The sequence below is a fragment of the Eutrigla gurnardus genome (genome assembly GCF_963514095.1).
Source record: "Eutrigla gurnardus genome assembly, chromosome: 8".
In the NCBI taxonomy this organism is placed as follows: domain Eukaryota; kingdom Metazoa; phylum Chordata; class Actinopteri; order Perciformes; family Triglidae; genus Eutrigla; species Eutrigla gurnardus.
This window is the reverse complement of record NC_139922.1, coordinates 24,294,569-24,316,235: the sequence shown is the minus strand read 5'-3', so window position 1 is coordinate 24,316,235 and position 21,667 is coordinate 24,294,569. Positions and strand designations below refer to the sequence as shown.

The 21,667-nt window shown below is 49.4% G+C and overlaps 2 protein-coding genes across 2 annotated transcripts; both read left to right on the top strand.

Moving 5' to 3' along the window:
* Nucleotides 1-331: 331 nt before the first annotated feature.
* On the top strand, nt 332-7,219 carry irak1 (interleukin-1 receptor-associated kinase 1). The gene is made up of 14 exons (XM_084014928.1): nt 332-654; nt 1,801-1,968; nt 2,034-2,180; nt 2,288-2,370; nt 2,446-2,619; nt 2,814-2,878; nt 2,959-3,070; nt 3,206-3,327; nt 3,404-3,617; nt 3,965-4,033; nt 4,132-4,219; nt 4,296-4,390; nt 4,853-5,531; nt 5,998-7,219. Exons 1-14 carry the CDS (start codon nt 543-545, stop codon nt 6,069-6,071), a joined length of 2,202 nt encoding a protein of 733 aa, XP_083871054.1. The 5' UTR covers nt 332-542; the 3' UTR covers nt 6,072-7,219.
* A 583-nt stretch (nt 7,220-7,802) lies between these two features.
* hcfc1b (host cell factor C1b) lies at nt 7,803-21,359 on the top strand. The gene is made up of 29 exons (XM_084014900.1): nt 7,803-8,719; nt 9,312-9,460; nt 9,646-9,806; nt 9,910-10,112; nt 10,202-10,286; nt 10,370-10,476; nt 11,171-11,350; nt 11,588-11,905; nt 11,980-12,128; nt 12,408-12,566; nt 13,433-13,660; nt 13,735-13,848; nt 13,958-14,120; nt 14,199-14,314; nt 14,832-14,967; nt 15,038-15,183; nt 15,255-15,417; nt 15,585-15,682; nt 15,831-15,972; nt 16,087-16,226; nt 17,170-17,328; nt 17,503-17,680; nt 17,864-18,001; nt 18,098-18,297; nt 18,387-18,506; nt 18,643-18,828; nt 19,666-19,960; nt 20,111-20,165; nt 20,789-21,359. Exons 1-29 carry the CDS (start codon nt 8,548-8,550, stop codon nt 20,826-20,828), a joined length of 4,500 nt encoding a protein of 1,499 aa, XP_083871026.1. The 5' UTR covers nt 7,803-8,547; the 3' UTR covers nt 20,829-21,359.
* The last annotated feature ends 308 nt before the right edge of the window (nt 21,360-21,667 follow it).

Below are 21,667 nucleotides of genomic sequence, written 5' to 3'. Positions count from 1 at the left end.
AGGGGGAGGGGAGAGGGAAGGGAGCATCAATAATAAATGAGTTCAATTCAGTGTTTATATATACATATGTATCTATAAATATATACAAATGTACATATATATATATATATATATATATATATATATATATATATATATATATATATATGAGCTTTAATGACGTCTTTGTATTTCATGTCTGCTCGTCGTGTTTGTTTGTGTATATTTTTGTAATTTGTGTAAAAAACATTTTTCTACATTGTATCCTTGTAGGGATTTTCGTATACGCTACTGAGGCTGTCCGTCTTTTATTTTAGTAATAACCGGAAGCGGCTCTTATTGCAGTGAGCTTGACCCGCAGTGGGCGGAAGCAGCAGAGGAGCTGAACTTGCCAGATTTACTGAGTATTTAAAGTTTTTAGATGTTTGTTGCGGACTGATCTGACGTGGCGGACTGATCCGGGTCCCGGACTGACCCGCGTCCCGGTGTCACCGCCACCCCGGCGGGTCGCTGTTAGCCGTTAGCCTGTTAGCTTCAGGTAGCGTGTACTTTCCATTACAAACATGTCGGCAGGCGACCAGAGACGGACGTTCCTCTACAAGCTGCCGCCATCCGTCCTCTGGGAGTTCTGCCGGGTCATGGACGGACTGTCAGACCTGGACTGGACCCGCTTTGGTGAGTCAGAACTAGAACTAGAAGCTTCTCACGGCTAGAACTGAAGGTGTTTAATGGACCAGATCGTAGTTCCTACATGTCATCCTAGTTCACAAGAACCTCCACCTAGTTCACATGAACCTCCACCTAGTTCACAGGAACCTCCACCTAGTTCACAGGAACCTCCACCTAGTTCACAGAAACCTCCACCTAGTTCACATGAAACTCCACCTAGTTCACAGAAACCTCCACCTAGTTCACATGAAACTCCACCTAGTTCACATAAACCTCCACTAATTCATATAAACCTCCACTAGATCATATAAACCTCCATTAGTTCACATGAACCTCCACCTAGTTCACAGGAACCTCCACCCAGTTCACAGGAACCTCCACCCAGTTCACATGAACCTCCACCTAGGTCAGCAGCATTACTTTCATTTGTGAGATAGTTTGTTTGTTTACGTTCCAGAAAGTTCCTGAACATGTTTGTCTAGTCTAGTTTAACTCTGGTAGAAGTGCGGTTCTTGTCAGAACTTTGTTTCCTATTATGATGCTGCCGTCAGGTATTATCAGGATTATGGTAAATACCAGAATACCAGCACCTGAAGGCAGCATCATATTCTCTTTAAAGTTACACCTTGGACTAACTGACTCACGTGAGTTTCAGCTCGAACTGATACAACTTCCCCCAGGACGCCTTCCTCAGGTTCATACTGGGAAGGATTAATACAGGGAGTGTTGCGAACTGGTTCTCTGACCAGTTGGGACTTTGAAATTGTATTGACTCTGAAAATCATGAGCGTGTTCTAGTCCTGCTCAATGTGTTAAGTGTGCTGAGATGACTTCTGTTGTGATTATGACACTATAAATATAATTGAATTGAATTCCTCTCTACGTTGAATCGTGGATCGTAAAGCAACGTTGAGCCCTATCTCATCCCAAGCTTGTTTACCTCACCACTTCCTGGTTACAATGTCCAATCATAGCCAGAGAACTGTTGGCCAATGGGAATAAGTGCCCAAGTAAAAAGAGAGCGAGCTTGTTATTGAGGTTTAAATGAGACTTTCCTGAAGTTAATATTTGCAGCTAGTATATATATATATATATATATATATATATATATATATATATATATATAGTAGATAAATATGTTTTGTTTTGAAGCCTCGGCGGTCCTCTGTGATCAGACCGCCGTGCGATTGGCCGAGAGGAGGGAAAGGCGGACCGACGTGGTGATGAACCAATGGGAGAACAGGAACGGTTGTGTAGGGGAGCTGGTCGACCTGTTGGAGCGTCTGCAGCTGCTCCGCCCCCGTGATGTCATCCTGGACTGTGAGTTCACTGAACTGGTGACCTCTGTAGGGTCAAAGGTCAAACACTAACCTCTCTCTCTGCAGGGATAACCAGCCTGAAAGCTTCCTCCTCCCCTCCTCCTCCTCCTCTTCCTCCTCCTCCTCCTCCTCCTCCTCCTTCTCCTCCTTCTCCTCCTGCCAAACAGTCTGAGGCCCCGTCCATCCTGAGCACCTGCAGACTGATCTCCACAGGTAACCCACACACATCTCACATCTGAAGTTACCTGGATGACCCCGAGTCCTGCTGCACGTCCAGGACTCTGGACACTGGAGGGATTCATGTTGTGTTGTTTATCCAGTAGATGAAGGAGGTGGAAGACCCCTCCCCAGACCGGCCCCGCCCCCCCACAGTCTGCAGTCTGATCTCCACCAACTCCCCCAGGTGACACACACGCACACACAGTGATGTTACAATGATAATGAATCTGATAATAACAATGATGATGTCACCCCTCAGCCCCTTCTGGTGGCGGGGAGCGGCAGCAGCGGGGTGATGTGCTGGTCCTATGAAGAGGTGCATGCTGGGACCGCAGGGTTCTCCCCCTCCCTACAGGTGGGGGAGGGGGGGTTTGGAATAGTCTACAGAGCGTCTCTGAGGAACACAGACTGTGCGGTCAAGAGACTGAAACAGGTCAGTCAATCAAAGCACACATCAGTCATGACTCACTGAGAGGGGGTGGAGCTTAGAGACCAGACGGTAAACATTTTAATGGCTGTTTCTATTGGCTGAAGTGGAATGTGACCTCACATTAAAATATGAATCAAGGTGTTATTTATGGACAGGAAGTGGACTGTGATTGGTCAGAGATGATGTTGTTGTTGTAGGACTGCTTGCTGGACTGGACTCTGCTGAAGGAGAGCTTTCAGACTGAAGTGGAGAAACTGTCAAAGTGGGTCCACCTCTTTTAGATAATATAATATACACACACACACACGGATATGTGATGAGCGGGTGAACTGGTGTGTTCAGGTTCAGACATCCCAACATCGTGGATCTGCTGGGTTTCTGTGAAGGACCAGGATCAGCGTGTCTCATCTACAGCTACATGGAGTTCAGATCCCTGGAGGACCAGCTGCACAACGTAATACACACGCACTGACACACACACACATCACACACACATGCACACACACGCGTACACACATCACGCACAGACGCTCACACACACGTTCCAAGTTCCTGACCTGACACTGTCTGTATCTGTGTGGGCTGTCAGGAGTCCGGCTCTCTGTCCTGGTCTCAGAGGGTCGGTGTGGTCTCAGGAGCGTCAGCAGGTCTCCAGTTCCTCCACTCGCCCCCTGAAGGACACACCGCTCTGATCCATGGAGATGTCAAGAGGTCAGCAGAGTCCCTGTGAGAGTCTCCTTTCAGCTCTACCTGGAGTCCACATTTAGGTCTCTCTGTGTCTCTGCAGCTCAAACATCCTGTTGGACCGCCACCTGGTGGCCAAGCTGGCAGACTTCGGTCTGGCTCAGTTTGTGCCTCGCGGCTCCTCAGGACGCTCTGCGGCCCAGACGGCGTCGGTGGGTAAAACGGCGACGGTCCGAGGAACTCTGGCGTACCTACCAACTGAATATGTGAGGGGGGGGAAGCTGGGGACCGCCGTGGACGTCTACAGCTTCGGAGTGGTGAGTCCAAGCCGGGGATGATGGGTAGTCCTGTTGCCCTCATGTCCTGATCCCCTGTAGTCCTGATGTCCTCTCATGCTGCTCCACTCTATTCCTGATCCTCTGTAGTCCATCTCTGCTCTAGACCTGTTCCTCTCTGGGGTGGAGGGTCTCAGAGGATCGCCTTGTTACTGAAAACAGAATAGCTGGTCCATCTTAAATGCCAGCACACGTTAGGATCCTGACCCAAAGTTGTAGCTAATCAATCAATCCTGGATCAATCCTGAAAAACTAAGGTAACGAGTGATGCTAAAGGCACTGATGATGATGTCACCATTATATCTCGATGTCATTGGTGTATGTTTCAGGTGTTGTTGGAGGTCCTGACAGGTCGTCGAGCTCTGGAGAAAGACAGGAAGTCAGGAGAGAGATACCTGGTCAGTTTAGAACTAGACCTGAAAGCAGTTGTGTACAAGTGTTTCAATGTGGCTGTGATGTCTGGCTCAGTGATGTGGTTCTGGTTCTGGTTGTACAGAAGGACCTTGTGGAGGAGGTTGAGGACAGACCAACTGGTTCCTTTACAGAGATGTGGAGGAAGCAGCTGGACCACCGGCTGATCACAGGTCAGTCTATGTGTGTGTGTCGGATGATGTTTCCTGTCTGTTGCCTGTGGTTGCTGTACTCATGTTGTGTCTGTAGGTGGCGCTGCAGAGCCGACTGGCTGCATGAAGGTGGTGGCTCTGGCCTGCAGGTGTCTGGACCGGGAGAAGAAACAGAGACCAGCCATGACAGAGGTCAGAAAGACTGTTGGTCCGTTGAATGAGTCTATAGCCGTCCAACACCCATCCAACTCTAGTCCAACACCAGTCCAACTCTAGTCCAACACCCGTCCAACTCTAGTCCAACACCCGTCCAACTCTAGTCCAACACCAGTCAAACTCTAGTCCAACACCCGTCCAACTCTAGTCCAACACCAGTCAAACTCGGTCCACCAGACAAACTCCGGACCTATTCTAAGCGTTTTTGAGTATTCTCAAAGTGCTCTATAATTCCTTTTGAATTATGGTTATTCTAACACGGGTCTAACCCCCAACCAACTTGAGATCAATTCCAGTCCAACACAAGTCCAACACTAGTCCTTGTTCATCTACTAGTATTAGTTTATTTAAATGTGTAACAAACAGCATCAGCACGGTGTTGCTCAGGGATCCTGTTCAGATCCTCTATAGTTCCTCATGTCAATATTCTCCTTGCAGGTGTATGACAAACTTCAGGACATCCACGTTATCATGAAGAAGACCAGGTCCTCCTCCTCCCCACTCCATCACCCTCCTCATCCTCATCTTCAGTCCCCATCCCTGTTCTTTCCCAGACCCCCCTGCACCCTAGACTCCAGTCTGAGAGCTCTGTCCAACCAGCTATCCAAAATGGGACCACTGGAGGACACCTACCAGCCCTCCCATTCCTGTCAGTCCTCCTCCTCTTTCTGTGCCCTTACCCCTCCTCACCCGCTACACTCCTCTTCCCTCCCCCCCTCCTCCTGCTCCTCCCTCCCCCCCTCCTCCTCCTCCTCCTCATCTTTGGGTGGTCCTTGTGAAACTGATGAGAGTCGAGGCTCCTCCCAGTACAACCTTTGCACTGAGTTCGGATCTAACAGGACCAGCTCCAGGTCTCTGTCTCTATCCACCAGAGACCAGTATCAGAGTCCATCCAGGCCCACAGAGTCCCAGTTGAACCAGTCTTCCATCCCCACTGAGGACCAGTACAACTTCACTTCCCAGCCCAGCAGAATCAGTGACAGGTCAAGGTCTGGGTCGCTCCCAGGAGCCCCCCAAGGATCACACACTAAAGGGCAGACCACAGCAGAGCTCTACCGTGTCCCAGGATGCCTCTCTCCAATGCGGTCCCTGCAGCCGTTATCCCCGGAGACCTCAGGTACATCACAAACGGGTTAAAGGACCAGTTCTGGTCCATCTCTACAGGCTGACTTTACCTACGCTGAAAGAAGTCATCTCTTTTGAGACTTTTATAGACCAAAAACAGTTAATATCAAATATGAATCATGAATCCATGTCTTGTGTGTATTCAGTCCTCATGAATCCCAGGAAGCAGAACATAATAGTGCCGAGGGACACTCCTGAGACCCGGGAGACTCCGGATACTCCTGAGACCCGGGAGACTCCGGAGACTCCTGAGACCCGGGAGACTCCGGAGACTTGGGAGACTCCGGACACTCCTGAGATCCGGGAGACTCTGAAAACCCTGTTTCATGGTTCACATCCTAATCTCTCTTGGTCTGGTGTTTTCTGTCCTCATCCTGATAAGTCCACTGGGCTCATGTCCCCTCCAGCATCACTCGTCTGTTATATTGTGATCTCATCTCATATTTTTGTGACATCAGATGGAGGGAAGGGGTCCGTCCGAGGACCAGAGGAGAGCGACGAGCTGGATTACCTTCCTGCTGAACACCACTGACTGGGACCCTGGACTGGGACCCTGGACTGGTTCTAAGCTGTAAAGACTGGTGCTGATGTCTACTGGTTCATGGGGGGTCAACGTGGGACGCAGCACTGAAACTCTTTAGACAAATCAATAAACTCAAAGAATCGCACAGCTGCAGAGGGTCACATGGAGGTATGAAATCATCATCATCAGTGACATCACCTCATTTGGATGAGGGTTTTCTATGACGGCTCCGATATGTGCAGTGTTTTCTACAGGATTTAGTGAGTCTAAGGCCCGATCCCAACGTCCTCCCTCACGGACTCAGGCACTTTGATATGATTTCCCGTTAAGTCCCTGAGTGTTCAGGTCTGTCCCATGGTCAGGACAATGAGGATACCCAGAGTTCTTATCATTATGATGTGAAACACGGGGTTACACAGGTGTGTAATATTATTATTATATTACACACCTTGTTTATTATTATTTTAATTATTATATTACACACCTGGTTTATTATTAGTATTTTAATTATTATATTAAACACCTGGTTTATTATTAGTATTATTATATTATATACCTGGTTTATTGTTACTATTATTATATTATAACTGGTTTATTATTATGATTAGTATATTACACACCTGGTTTATTATTATGATTAGTATACTACACACCTGGGACTCACCTGGTTACGACCAGCTGATCTCAGTTACGTCCCTGAGGGGTTTGAGGCTGGGCATTGGGATCGAGTCTATGGTTGTAGAACTTTAACTTCACTACATTTATTTCACAATATTAGTTTCTCAGCAGATTCGTTTCAACTAGTGAACTATGATGTATTATTATTATATTATACACATGATTATTAAGTATTTGAACTAGATCCACCGTCAACAGCTGGAATATTAAAGTGAGGAATACAACTCTGGAGTGATATGAGGCTACAATCTGCATTTAATGAGTATACTTGTACTTTTAAGGATATTTTGATAATAATATTTTTGGTACTTTTAGTGATATTTTGATTATAATACTTCTGGTACTTTTCAGGATATTTAGATTTGAATACTTTTGGTACTTTTAATGATATTTTGATACAAATACTTTTGTACTTTTACTTGAATACCCTTTTGAGTGCAGTACTTACTGCTTCTGTGAAATAAATGTGATCATAAACACATCGGTGGTGTAGAGTATGTATGTATGTACAGTATGTATGTATGAATGGTGATGACACGGAATAAAACCCACGCTCAAAGCAGGCAAAGGAGGTGGGGTTTAGACCCCATCACTGAGGCCAGTCCACCAGGTTCAGAGCAACACCGGGACCCTGTTCACAGCACCAGCAGGAGCCTCAGGATATGACTATGACTCGGCAAGCAACAGGAAGTGATGTCAGCTGATGTCTTTCATTGTGAGATTTGAATATGTAATTAATGTTTCACTGAGTGGAATATATATATATATACACACTCTGTTACAGTAAAGGCACTAATTCCACACAGTAGAAATACTCTGTTACAACGTAACATCACCAGGAGCGCCACCTAGTGGAGAGAAAACGATCTTGACAGACTTGTAGGCAGAAACCTGAGCAGACCAGGATCCATCTGGATGTGGTGTTAGTAATAATAATAACAGTAGTAGTAGTAGTATGTATGTAGTTGAACTATTAAACTGACTGATTATTATGACCCAGCAGTCATGCTAAAGCATTTTACTCTTGTAGCTGGTTGAGCTGGAACTTTTTAAAAACGTTTAATGTATTTGTAATCTGTTTATTAATCTGAACTGCGTGTTTTACACATTTAAAGTTTGTGTGTGGACGTCTCACTAACGCGTCATATAACTGAAGTAGTGTTGAAGAAGACGAACTCGAGTAAAAAGTACAAGTACGTCAACATTGTACTCGAGTAAAAGTACTCGGTTCCGTTCCTCCGGTGTGGAGCGCCGCTTCGCCGTGGATCTGTTAGCAGTTAGCCACTTAGCCGCGCTCTGTGTTTTGTTTGGTTGCCGTTAGCAGCAAGATGGCGGCTCCCATCCCGGCGCACCGCTCTGCATATTTAACAGCAGCTCGCAGCGGTGCTCTCGGCCTCCACGGCGGCAGCTGGATCTCTGGTTCTGCTGGTTTCTGTTAGCTCGAGCAGCTACTGGCGGCTCATTACCGACTGCACAGCGTTCACCGGGTAAAATGGTGGACTGCCTGCTGCAGTCTGTGGGCTAGCTCGCGCCATTCTGGTCCTGAATAAGAACTGCAGACTGGATCCCCAGAGGAGGATGTGTACACGCTCTGCCCGCGGGAAGGACCCCGGTAGAACACCCAATTACGCAGCTCTCCAACTAGCCGGCTAGTTAGCCGGTGGAGCTAGTTAGCAGGCCGATGCAAACTCCTAGCCGCTGTTAGCGAGTAGGATACGTTTAACTGTTCGACACAACTTCTTGACTGGATTTAGACAGTGCTCCCTTCACGGAGGACTGGGAGACGAGGACACTGAGAGCTGCGGTCATGGCATCTGAACCTGCGGTGCTGCAGCCCCGTTGGAAGCGCGTCCTGGGCTGGACCGGCCCGGTACCGAGGCCACGGCACGGACACCGAGCCGTGACTATCAAAGAGCTAATGGTGGTGTTCGGTGGCGGGAACGAGGGAATCGTTGACGAGCTGCACGTCTACAACACTGGTTGGTTACCTTTGTCCACTGTTCATACTTGTATAAAATCTGGGTAATAGCAGCTGAACGATTTGAGGACATGTTCGGCGGGCTACGCTTTGCTACGCCCAATGCAAGCTGAAGTTGCCCAACGAGCTTCTGTCAATGTGCTGCTGGTTGTTAACTGGGGTGCACTCGGGGTTTAGCTCGCTGGGCTAAGTTAGCATCTGCTCATTGAGGCTAACCAGGTAGCCACTGTATCCGCATGCTAACAGGATAGCTGTTTAGCTAACGGAGCGGCTCCGGTAGAAACACGGAGAAATGGCGCTCTTTTTCACAGAAAACATTACGTCATGGAGACACGCCCCTCTGCCGCAGCAGCAGCCGACATGAAAATATATAATAATGAAAACATGAAATAACGTGAAGGCGTGAAACGGTTTCTCTCTGGACCCAAAACTACATTAGTTTAAATTAACTGAATATATTTACTCAAGTCATGTACATAAATTACATTTTGTAATGTTAACGTTCCTAATGTCCCGGATGTAGTGAAGGTGGGAGTAATGTTAACTTTCCTAAAGTCCCAGATGTATTCATGTGGCGTGGTCCCCCTCTACAGCTACCAACCAATGGTTCATCCCGGCGGTGCGAGGTGACATCCCCCCCGGCTGTGCCGCCTATGGCTTTGTGTGTGACGGGACGAGGCTGCTGGTGTTTGGAGGAATGGTGGAGTACGGCAAATACAGCAGCGACTTGTACGAGCTGCAGGTCAGTGAGTCCACTGCAGAGCTTCTGGGGGCTACTGATACACACCTGGGGGCTACTGATACACACCTGGGGGCTACTGATACACACCTGGGGGCTACGGATACACACCTGGGGGCTACTGATACACACCTGGGGGCTACTGCATGTATTTGAAACACTAGATAACAGTTTGTTGTCTTCTTCAGGCGAGTCGTTGGGAGTGGAAACGTCTGAAGGCCAAGGCTCCAAAGAACGGCCCGCCCCCCTGCCCCCGCCTCGGACACAGCTTCTCTCTGATTGGCAGCTGCTGTTACCTTTTTGGAGGACTGGCCAATGACAGCGAAGACCCCAAGAACAACATCCCGAGGTGAGAATCATCCGTCCTGATGTACCTGAACCACTTCCACTATCGTAGACAGGTTCCTGTTGGTCTGGTTTCAGAGTACACCTTCTCTTGTCCTGTTCCTTAGGTATCTCAATGACCTGTACAGTCTGGAGCTGCGGACTGGCTCCAGTGTCGTTGGCTGGGAGATCCCGCCCACTTCAGGTCGGCCACCGCCGCCCAGAGAGAGTCACACGGCCGTGGGGACGAGCGGCCGCATGGCCGACAAGCTCATCATCTATGGGGGGATGAGTGGGTGCAGACTGGGAGACCTCTGGGTCCTCCACATAGGTGAGACAGGCTCCACAGGTGAGACGTAATGCAGCCTAAACCAAACGTTTCTGACTCCTGATTGTTTTTTTGTTCCGGTGGTGTCATAGACACTCTGACGTGGAGTAAACCGGCCCTTAGTGGAACCGGGCCCATCCCCCGCAGCCTGCACTCAGCCACCACCATCAACAACAAGTACTACTACACACAAACACACAGCCATGTTGTTAATGCACCTGTCTTCCACCTGTCTGACTGTCCACCTGTCTCTCTGTCAGGATGTATTTGTTTGGAGGTTGGGTTCCTCTAGTGATGGAGGATATCAAGGTGGAGACTCATGAAAAGGAATGGAAGTGTACCAACACGCTGGCCTGTCTCAACCTGGGTACACACACACACACACACACACACACACACACACACACACACACACACACACAGGAGCGCTGGAGAGGACCGTAGAAGGGCATCAACCCAGCACTAGGACCGTTACCTGCTCCTTGGTGGAGGAGGACCAGGAGACATGCTCGTGCATGAACAGCTGTACCGAGCCGAAGGGCTCCTCTTCAGACCGGACCAGGGCTGAGGAAGTGGACAGTTCTTTTCACAAACTCTACTTCAACTCAACTAGAGCTTTCTACACTTACTGTGGGGTCTTTCTGCTTTTAGCAGCTTTCCCTCATCAACTTCTCACAGAACTTCATCTGGATTTATCATCATTGAGAGGGTTTCTGTTTCCCTGCTGCAGTACCACTCTCCACCTGCACTGGTACTTATGGGCCAGGGGGGCGCTGTTTTTTAAAGAGTTATCAGACGCTCTTTATTGTATAATCTGGTCGTAAATATGAAGAACAAATCGCATGATGTCAAGTATAGGGAACATCGGATTACTGTATACCATGTACATTTTTAATTATTAAAATATTACATTTTTAATTAAGTTCCATGTTCTGTTGTCTATGAATCCATCACTGTTCCTGATGTTTTAGATTGTTGTCATGGTATCATGACGGAACTAGTTCCAAGAGTAGTGACATCAGCAAGTATGACTACCTGTCTGTCTGTCCACCTGTCTGTAGACACCATGTGTTGGGAGACGGTCCTGATGGACTGTGTGGAGGAGAACGTCCCCAGAGCTCGAGCAGGTCACTGCAGCGTCGCCATCAACTCCAGACTCTACATCTGGAGCGGCAGGGACGGATACCGGAAGGCCTGGAACAACCAGGTGTGCTGCAAGGACCTCTGGTACCTGGAGACAGGTGAGAAAGGCTACTGATAAATGGACAGGTAACCCTATCCATTACTGTGAGCAACCTGCAGACAGGTGAGAGCCTCTGGTACCTGGAGACAGGTGAGGACCTCTGGTACCTGCAGACATGAAACAAGTTGATGTGACTTTTGTCTTTGTAACTTCCGCTGTGTAACTTGTGCTATTTGTTACCTGTCGGACCTTGTTTTACCTGTCTGTCTGACCCGTCTCACCTGTTTTTCCTCAGAGCGGCCCTGTGCTCCCTCCCGGGTGCAGCTGGTCCGTGCCAACACATCGTCTCTGGAGGTGAGCTGGGGTCCGTCACAGACTGCAGAGACTTACCTGCTGCAGCTGCAGAAGTACGACATTCCCACCACACCTTCAGCCACCTCACCTGCTTCTCGTCTCGGTCCCAACCCTGTCCCCACTGCCACACCAGAAGCCAGCACCTCCAGGAGCGCCGCACCCATCGCCACGGCAACAGCTAACCAAACCTTCACGCCTGTCCCGTCCCCCACTGCCTCACTACCTGGAAGCCCATTCACACCTGCTGCCAAAGCCCCAGGTAGGCCTGTAGGAGGAGGTAGACCTGTAGGAGGAGGTAGACCAGGTGGGTCTGACTGCTTTGTGTTTCTGCAGCGGCCCTGAAGGTGGCAGCAGCTCCAGCTGCAGCAGGCGGAGCCTCCATCTTCACAGTGAGACAGTCCATCCCCAAATCTCCAGTCACCATGACGACGCTCCCTGCAGGCGTTCGTATGGTGGTACCTGCTCAGGCCGGCCAGGTGACGGTAAACAGATCTTTATCATTCTATCCACTTGGTTAGGTTGTCTCTGAGTCCAGGTCTTATTCCTCCTTGGTGGATGGGGTCTGCTCAGTCGTCTTTAAGTCTGAAACTTCTGGTGTCATGTGACTGAACTCAGTATCATGTAAGTCATGTGGTCACTAACCAATCTCAATGACAACTGAGTGATCTGCTGATGAAGAAGACAGATTCAGGTTCCTGAATGAACGTGGTTCTTCTCTGACCCCCCTCCTAACCCCCCTCCTGCCTCCGGTCTGCTCTCAGCCGACAGGAAGCGGTCCTCAGATGAGTGGCATGGTGGCGCTAGTGGCGGCCGCAGCGACTCAGAAGATCCTTCCGTCCACGACAACACTGCTGAACACTCCTGCCGGACAGACTGCTGTGAAGACCGTGAGTCCAGGATCCAGCAGTCCAGTCACCATGGTAACTGTAATACTACTGTTGTACTCCTGTAGGTTACACATGGAAGTACTCCGTCAAAGGCACATTACTGCTCTTAACCATTTCAAAGCATTAAAACTAGTTTCAGTTATCTGGTCTGGATAAAACTGATGAAACAGGCTCAAGACCCACCAAAGTGCTAACGACTCTAGTTCCCCTAAGGGCTGGGGGGATCCAGGGGTCATATGACTCTCACAGTATTAACGACCCTACAGGAAGTTAAACACCTGAACTCCCCACGAGTCAGGTACAAGTGAAGAAGCCTCCAGCTTTCAAGGGCTGGTCCCGGATGATCCCAGGATCCACCGTGTCCGTAGTAAAAGCACCAACCGGATCCTGAATCCATATTAAGGAGAAGATGATTTAAGTGGGAGCCAACTTCTGGTTCTGAACAGCTGGTGTTCATCAGATCCCTCCCAGCCTAGCTCCCCTAAACCTGACCCACAGTGGCCCTGAAAGCAGACTAACAAAGATTAGGTCTTATCTTCCATATATGGGCGTGGAGACTTCTTCTATCTTCCATATATGGGCGTGGAGACTTCTTCTATCTTCCATATATGGGCGTGGAGACTTCTTCTATCTTCCATATATGGGTGTGGAGACTTCTTCTATCTTCCATATATGGGCGTGGAGACTTCCTCCAGGACGGAGGGTTAGAGATTATTTAGAGACCTGGATGAAGGCATTTAGATTCAACCTCGGCAGTCGTAAAGCTTAACAATAATCAGTATGGTAGGTCCCAGAAATGCCTCAAGGTTAATATTTAATAAATTATAGTATAATATATAAATGGAACAACAAATAACCGATTGATCCATCAGTTCAAACCTGTTCCCTGTGTGTCTCAGGTGAGTAACACGGCCACTCGAATGCTGAAGACTGCAGCTGCGCAGGTGGGCGGCGCCTCTGTCGTCTCCACCGCCGGGACCCCCAGCCGACCAATCATCACGGTGCATAAGACGGGCATGGTAACGGTGTCCCAGCAGGCCCAGGTGGCCACAACAGTGGTGGGCGGAGACACAAAGACCATCACCTTGGTCAACAGTCGACTCGGTATGGGAGGAGGCGGAGCTCTGGTGAGTGGTGTCACCTGCTGAAACATCACATCATAGAGATACAGACCTGATGACATCACTCGTCCCTGTTTCAGATCGGTAACATTGGTAACCTGGGGAAGATGATGTCAGTGGTTCACACCAAACCAGTTCAGAGTGGAGCGGTTACGGTTCAGGCTGGGAGCAGCCCAGTCACCCAGATCTTCCAGGTACTGGTTACTGAGACCTGTACTCAACTCTTAGACCAACCCCCCATGTTAACAGCCGACCTCATTAACCACCACTGCCCCCCCACCCCCACCCCACCCTCCTTATCAGGCGAAGGGCGGCCTCCCAGCAGGAACCGTCCTGAAGCTGGTGACCTCAGCAGATGGTAAGCAGACCTCCATATTCAGCACCACGCAGGCCGGATCCACGACCCCCAAACCTGGAAACAGCTTCATCAAGACCATCCCAGTGTCCGCTCTGCAGGGGGGGGCAGGTAAAGGACACACACACACCTGAGATGCTGCTTGTATTTCATGTGATGATTGACTGAGTGAAGCCCCGCCCCCTATAGGTGTCAACAGTCCAATCACCATCCTGACCACCAAGATGATGTCATCAGGTACAGCTGGGAAGGTCCTCACCTCTGTCCCCCAGATCACTGCAGCCGGCCAGCAGGGGCTCACACAGGTAACCCTCACCCAGGTGACACTGTAACACTCGTATAAACCAGACGGCAACCTCCATATCTGAACAGTGAAACCCAACTGAAGGGCCTAAAAGTTGCATTCTCTCTGCTGGCCACCAGGGGGCGACTCCTCTCTGGTTGTATAGAAGTCTATGAGAAAATGGTCCTACTTCTCTCAATGTATTATCTCAGTAAACATGAGTTTATGGTCTCAATCTCTCCATTTAGACTCCAACAGACCAGAAAGCAGGGGATGCTTTAGGGGGCGGGGCTTACCTGCTGATTGACATGTCCATTAAGAGTCCAACAGACCAGAAAGTTGGGGATGCTTTAGGGGGCGGGGCTTACCTGCTGATTGAATTATGAAGCTAACTTTGTTAGCACCTTGCAAAAATCCAAGATGGTGACGACCAAAATGCTGAACTCAATGCTTCAAAACTGTAGTCCACAAACCAACGGATGAGGTCTCCATGACAACTTCCACTCCTTATAGACGGTCTGTGGTTTCAATGTGTTCAGGTGGTGCTGAAAGGAGCTCCAGGGACGCCTGGGACCATCGTCAGGACTGTCCCCATGACCGGAGTCCGACTGGTGTCACCAGGAGCCATCGGCACCAAACCTCACGTCACCACGCTGGTCGTCAAGGGAACCACAGGTAAACACTGGTCAGCTGTAGCACACCTGGACTCAGCCAGCAACCTCTGACAGGCGTGTTTCTGACCCAGGTATGTCCAGTCTGGGGACAGTAACCGGAAATGTCTCCACAACCGGGGCAGGAGAAGCTGTCACTGCCACCAACGCCTCCATGGCAACAGTTGCCATGCTGGCCAACCAGGTTACAAAGGCAACTGCAGCAGCCGGACCCAAACAGGTGAGGAGACTGAAGGTAGTTGTTTATCTCTGTACTGTGGTCATGTAGTAATACTACAGTGTTGTGTGCAGGTGACTCTGATCACGACTCCGAGCGGTGCTGAGGCTCAGCCACTGGTCCAGGATCTGCCCGTCACCTTCATGGCTTCTCCTACTTCAGAAGGACCTGGATGTACTACAAGTAGTACTACTGCTACTACCGCAGGAGAGTCTGGAGACACGGCAGCTGCTGCAGGTACACAAACCAGACTAAATTTCCGTCTGTTTGCGTCTTTGCATGTGCTTCTATGAAATAGCACCAGGAAAGAAATGAGCTTGGCGTTAACACTGCAGCACCAGGTCAATGAACTTCTATAGATGAATGTGAGCAGGTGTGTTGATGTCACTGTCATGATGCTGCAGTGATGATGGTCTGCTCCAACCCGCCCTGTGAGACCCACGACACCGGCACCACCAACACCGCCACGGTGGCCTCCGCCAGCATGAGGCAACCGTTGCAAGTGAGTTGTGATGAGTGGTGTTTACCTTGTTGTTTTACTATACTACATGATCATCTTATACATTGTACATTGTATACATATTTCTGTTGAAGTCAACGAGGACAGACAGGTGAAAGGTATGTGGTGAACCATCGCCTCCTCTCCTCAGGTGAGCTCCAACCAGCCTTCAGCTCAGCAGTCTGCTCCTGTTCCTCCACATCCTGCAAATCTGCATGGAGCCAACACCTGTTCCAATCCACCATGTGAGACCCACGAGACCGGAACCACCAACACCGCCACCACAGCTACAGGTAAACACTGTCACCATTACAAGTAAACACTGTCACCATTACAGGTAAACACTGTCACCATTACAGGTAAACACTGTCACCAGTAAAGTCACTTCCTGTCCTCTGTGACTGCAGCTCAGCAGAGTGGAGATGGTCTGCAGGCAGACTCCACAGCCTCCTCGTCCTCTGACCCCGCCTCCTCCTCCACAGCCATTCAGAGCAGGGCGGTTACCACGGTTACACAGGCCATATCCACCCTAGGACCATCTATACCTGTAAGTGACACACACACACAATTATCAGGCTTGCTGGGTGAGAGCAACGATGTCACAGAATTGTGTTGTGGTGGCTAGCAGCAAACGGTGCTACAGTGCAAACAATGACAACAGTGCTGACAGAGCTAACAGTGTTTAGCAGAGAGGGAACCGGAGGATGGATGCTAATTATAGTGTCATAGCACAACAAAGGTTATCAGGACTGGAACAGGGTCAGAGTCCCAACGTCACCAGGAGCAGAGTTACAGCACCACCTAGTGGAGAGAAAACGCTGTCTTAACAGACTTGAGGCAGAAATCTGTAGTAGACCAGGATCTGGGTCCATCTGGATTCGGTGTTGGTAGTAGTATTAGTAGTAGTTTAACTGACCTGGAGTCAGACTGATGATGTAGTTTAACTGACCTGGAGTCAGACTGATGATGTAGTTTAACTGACCTGGAGTCAGACTGATGATGAAGTTTAACTGACCTGGAGTCAGACTGACGATGTAGTTTAACTGACCTGGAGTCAGACTGATGATATAGTTTAACTGACCTGGAGTCAGACTGATGATGTAGTTTAACTGACCTGGAGTCAGACTGATGATATAGTTTAACTGACCTGGAGTCAGACTGATGATGTAGTTTAACTGACCTGGAGTCAGATTGATGATGTAGTTTAACTGACCTGGAGTCAGACTGGTTAAGGTTCACTTGGTTTTTTGAGCAGTTTATTGATGGTCTGATGACACACAGAGTGACTTACATAGACTTTACTTATTGACCTCTAACTTGAACATTGTGAAGGACTGACAAAGGATGATAAAGGAAGTCTTACCCATCATGCAAAGCTTTCAGCAGGACAGCGACCTAAACTGCTCAGGACTGTGTTGGTCTGACTCATCTCAAACAAGCGACCATCTCTGATGTCCCATCATGCCCTCTGTCCGTCTGTCCATCTGCAGGAGATCTCGTCATTGGTCGGAGAGGACAGGGCAGTGTCCCCGGAGGCAGCAACTGTTGCCAAGGTGACCGTGGCAGCAGAGGAGGGGGAGGAGCCTATGCAGACAGCATTGTCAGTGTTACAGCTTCATGTGGCGCGCAGTGAGGCGGCAGCAGCACAGGTACACACACACACACACACACACACCATGGGCTATAAAATGACGCAGTTGACAAAAAAAACATGCGCACGCATCCGACTGCAGACAACGCCTCGTAAAGCACATGTATTGATTTGAATGAGTGAAACCACAAAGAACCCACACAGGTAACCAACAAGCCCCTCCCTCCCTCAGATGGCTGGTCTTCCTCAGGAGCTAATGTCAGAAGGGGACGAAGATGTGGGGGTCTCCGGGACAACGGCCCTGATTCTGACAGGTCTGACGTCGGATCAGCTTGCTGTTACCACAGCAACCGAGGAGGCAGTTCAGCAGGCCACGATACAGGCAGTCCTGCAGGCAACGGGACACATCGGTACGTCTGCATCTTCAGCACTAGAGGGCTCCACTGCTCCACCTTGCTTAGTCTCTGAACCTGGGTAGGGTCTCCGATCCTGGTCCAGATGAGGTACTTTGGAGCACGTGTTGTAAACAGGAAGTATGAACCTACATGTCTGAGAAGAAGCTAAATCATGTGTCTTCATACATCTGTCTGCAGGAGGGGGGGCGGTGGATCAGTCGATTCCCATCGTTTTGACCCAGCAGGACCTGGCAGCTCTGGTGCAGCAGCAGCTGCAAGACCGCCACCACCAACCAGAACCAGCAGAACCACAGCAGAGCAGCAGCATGCCCACAGGTAAACCACACCCCCGGTGGGAGAGGGGGGTGGGTGGGTATGTGTGTGTGTGTGTGTATATGTGTGGGTGTGTAATGTATTATTCTTGTTTCCCAGAAGGTCTTGCACCAGCAGACAGCCTGAACGACCCGGCAGCAGAGAGTAACGGACACGAGATGATATCATCAGCAGTGACAAGTGCCGTTGCTCGCTTGGCCAGTACTTTTGGCCCCACCCCACCTCTGACTGCAGGAGGTGTGGCTAAGATTCACACTGCCACCACCGAGACAACCAATGGCATTGCAGCAACTGCGGGGGTGAGAGACGAGGGCCGAATGACACGTTCACAACATGACGCCAACTACACCCGGTAACAATGTGGTATCTCGCTGCCTTTTGTGTGTAGAAGCGGGTCCATGGGACTTCATCAGTGCAGGACAGTCGGTGGTGCGACGTTGGCATCATCAAGGTTACCAACATGGTGGTCTCTCATTACTACATCCCAGACGATGACAACATGGCTGACGTAAGAACTTCTAAAGTTAATTTAGAGACATGACACACCTGAGCTCCCCATCTGTGTTCAGTGCGTGTCACTGACTACATGGGAACATGGCTCTGCAGGTTATTGATCAGTTTATTGATGATGTGTGTACCTGCAGGATGACTCACGTGTGATACCTGACTACAGTCAGATGAGGAAGGTGGAGCTGCAGCCGGGGACAGCCTATAAGTTTCGTGTTGCAGGGATCAATATCTGCGGTCGCGGAGCGTTCTCCGAGGTGTCGGCGTTCAAAACCTGTCTCCCTGGATTCCCCGGCGCGCCGTGTGCCATCAAGATCAGCAAGGTGAGACCCACTTCCTGTTTGTGCGGCGTCTGTAGCGGAGCTGAAGAGAGCTGGGTCGTCTTCCCCATAGTTAGATCATCCTGTCAACACCCAGATAGATTACCAATACATGATGGGATCACGGGGGACTCCAGCCATCCATTATTGATCACCACTTCCCCTCAACGGTTGTGGAGGTGCTAGAGCCGATCCCACCTGAAATTGGGTGAAGGCAGGTTCACCTGGAAAGGAAACCAGACCACCACAGGGCCGACAAATAGATGTTCCCGTGGTGGGACGAGTCTAGGATGTTCCCGTGGTAGGACGAGTCTAGGACGTTTCCGTGGTGGGACGAGTCTAGGATGTTTCCTTGGTAGGACGAGTCTAGGATGTTTCCTTGGTGGGACGAGTCTAGGATGTTCACGTGGTGGGACGAGTCTAGGATGTTCCCGTGGTGGGACGAGTCTAGGATGTTCCCGTGGTGGGACGAGTCTAGGATGTTCCCGTGGTAGGACGAGTCTAGGACGTTTCCGTGGTGGGACGAGTCTAGGATGTTCCCATGGTAGGACGAGTCTAGGATGTTTCCTTGGTGGGACGAGTCTAGGATGTTCCCGTGGTAGGACGAGTCTAGGATGTTTCCTTGGTGGGACGAGTCTAGGATGTTCCCGTGGTGGGACGAGTCTTGGATGTTTCCTTGGTGGGACGAGTCTAGGCTGTTTCCGTGGTGGGACGAGTCTAGGATGTTCCCGTGGTGGGACGAGTCTAGGACGTTCCCGTGGTGGGACGAGTCTAGGCTGTTCCCGTGGTGGGACGAGTCTAGGATGTGCGGTGTTAAACTCTGTCCTTGTTGTTGTGCAGAACCTGGATGGGGCTCAGCTCACCTGGGAGCCTCCTGCTGTCACTTCAGGGAAGATCATTGAGTACTCTGTGTATCTGGCCATCCAGTCCAGCAAGGCCACCTCCTCCAGTTCTGGTCCAGCCCAGCTGGCCTTCATGAGGGTCTACTGTGGTCCCAACCCATCCTGCCTGGTCCAGGCCGCCAGCCTTGCCAATGCCCACATCGATTACACCACCAAGGCCGCAATCATCTTCCGCATTGCTGCTCGTAACCAGAAGGGCTACGGACCGGCGACGCAGGTCCGGTGGCTCCAAGGTAAGAATAATAAGAACCATGATGATTCTGGTGCCGACCCTGCAGGGGCCACGGGACCTGCTTCTTACTCCAATGATTGTGGACTTGACTGATGGTATTGATGTTGATGATTAATGACGAACCATCCTGATGATGTCATCTCTTCTGTAGAAACCAGTAAAGATGTCAAACCAGCCGTGAAGCGACTCGGAGCTTCTCCAGATGTGTAAGACCTGATTACATTTACTCACATGAAGAACAAATCCTGTTCACAGTCCCTCCGGAAGTTCTCCTGAACAGCCGGTCTGTTCCGGACCGGACCAACTGCTGGTCCTCGGCTTTGGTTTAGCCTGTCATTCTGGGCTGGTCTAATACTTTCAATACGGGGAGATATGAGCGGCCCCTCCCTGTTTAGACTGATCCTTGTTTTTGTTCAGTCATGTGAATGTGTCACCCTAGAAGAACGAAACCAAGTGTTTTTTGTGACTAGAAGACCATACGTCTAGCTCAAAGACCTCAACAATAAACCAAGACCAGATGAGTTCAAAGTATTAGATTGACACATTTATTTTAGAAATGAACCAAAGACCTGGAAGGTCAGTGACTGTGTTGGAGGTGTGAGGCAGCAGCTCCGTGTCAGAGGAGGAGGTCCACGTTCCTGTGGTGAGCTTTTAGACCTGGAACCACATCAGGTCCAGGTGTGGCTCATCAGCTGTCCTGCAACACAGATCCACAGGCGTCCTAATGTGACTGTCATTTTTGGTGCCTAAACATGATCAAGTGGTGAATAATTTGTCGCATGATCTGCTGGATGTCCCTAAATCATTGATTTTCATTTCCTGTGTATAGTAAACCTGTCGGACCAAAGAAGTTCAGAACGGACCAATAGGAGGAGCTAACGTTTTGCTGAGGACTGTGATTGGTCCGTGGTGTCTTAAGCTCTGCCCTGCTGGTTGCTGCTTTGAAGAGGAAGAGGTGGCGTTCTGACTGACTCCTGTTGAACAGGAGAAATAAAAGACTTGTAGGAGATCTCTACATTATCGACCAATGGGGAGGGTGAAGTCAACCATTTTCATCCTAAATTGTGAATTCTAAAGTTTGAGTTTATTATATGTAGATGTAGCCCCTTCCCTCTGACGTCATGACAGAGGGCAAAGGGCACGGTTCTGATGTCATAAGTCATGTGCTATTGGAGGCCGAGGTCTCTACTCAGGGTAGCTCAGCGTTTAATTTATTTTCTTTCTGAAGCATCCAAATTTTTCGGTTTTCCTTTTTTATATAAACGCATAAAGTAAAAGATATTTCTTCTGTTTTTTTTTTTTCCTTGTTGGCCATAGTGACAGAGCTCATCTATTGAGGTGAAGTGAATCAAAACTGTGAATATTCTCTGGAACAATAAAGATTTTTAGAGCATTTTTTACCAGAAGTGTTGAATCCAATTTCTGTCAGAAGTCGAGCTTTTCATGTTTTAGAATTCAAATTCATGAGAAGTGAACCTACTTCTCTCTAGTGGCCACCAGGGGGCGACTCCTCTCTGGATGTATTGAAGACTGAGAAAATGAGCCTACTTCTCTCTGCTGGCCACCAGGGGGCGAGTCCTCTCTGATTGTATAGAAGTTCTATGAGAAAATCTCTTGATGTATTATCTCAGTAAACATTGTAAAGATGAGTTTATTCTCACTCTAGTTTCAAGTCTTCAATCCAGCAGAGTCCAACAGACCAGAAAAC

Bases quoted from the DNA above. Each gene is read 5' to 3' on its own strand.
- irak1 (XM_084014928.1), top strand. From the start codon at position 543: ATGTCGGCAGGCGACCAGAGACGGACGTTCCTCTACAAGCTGCCGCCA. The intron at 4,220-4,295 runs GTCAGTCTATGT...TTGTGTCTGTAG, and splicing joins GGACCACCGGCTGATCACAG to GTGGCGCTGCAGAGCCGACT. The intron at 5,532-5,997 runs GTACATCACAAA...TTGTGACATCAG, and splicing joins GTTATCCCCGGAGACCTCAG to ATGGAGGGAAGGGGTCCGTC.
- hcfc1b (XM_084014900.1), top strand. From the start codon at position 8,548: ATGGCATCTGAACCTGCGGTGCTGCAGCCCCGTTGGAAGCGCGTCCTG. The intron at 8,720-9,311 runs GTTGGTTACCTT...CCCCCTCTACAG, and splicing joins GCTGCACGTCTACAACACTG to CTACCAACCAATGGTTCATC. The intron at 9,461-9,645 runs GTCAGTGAGTCC...TGTCTTCTTCAG, and splicing joins GCGACTTGTACGAGCTGCAG to GCGAGTCGTTGGGAGTGGAA.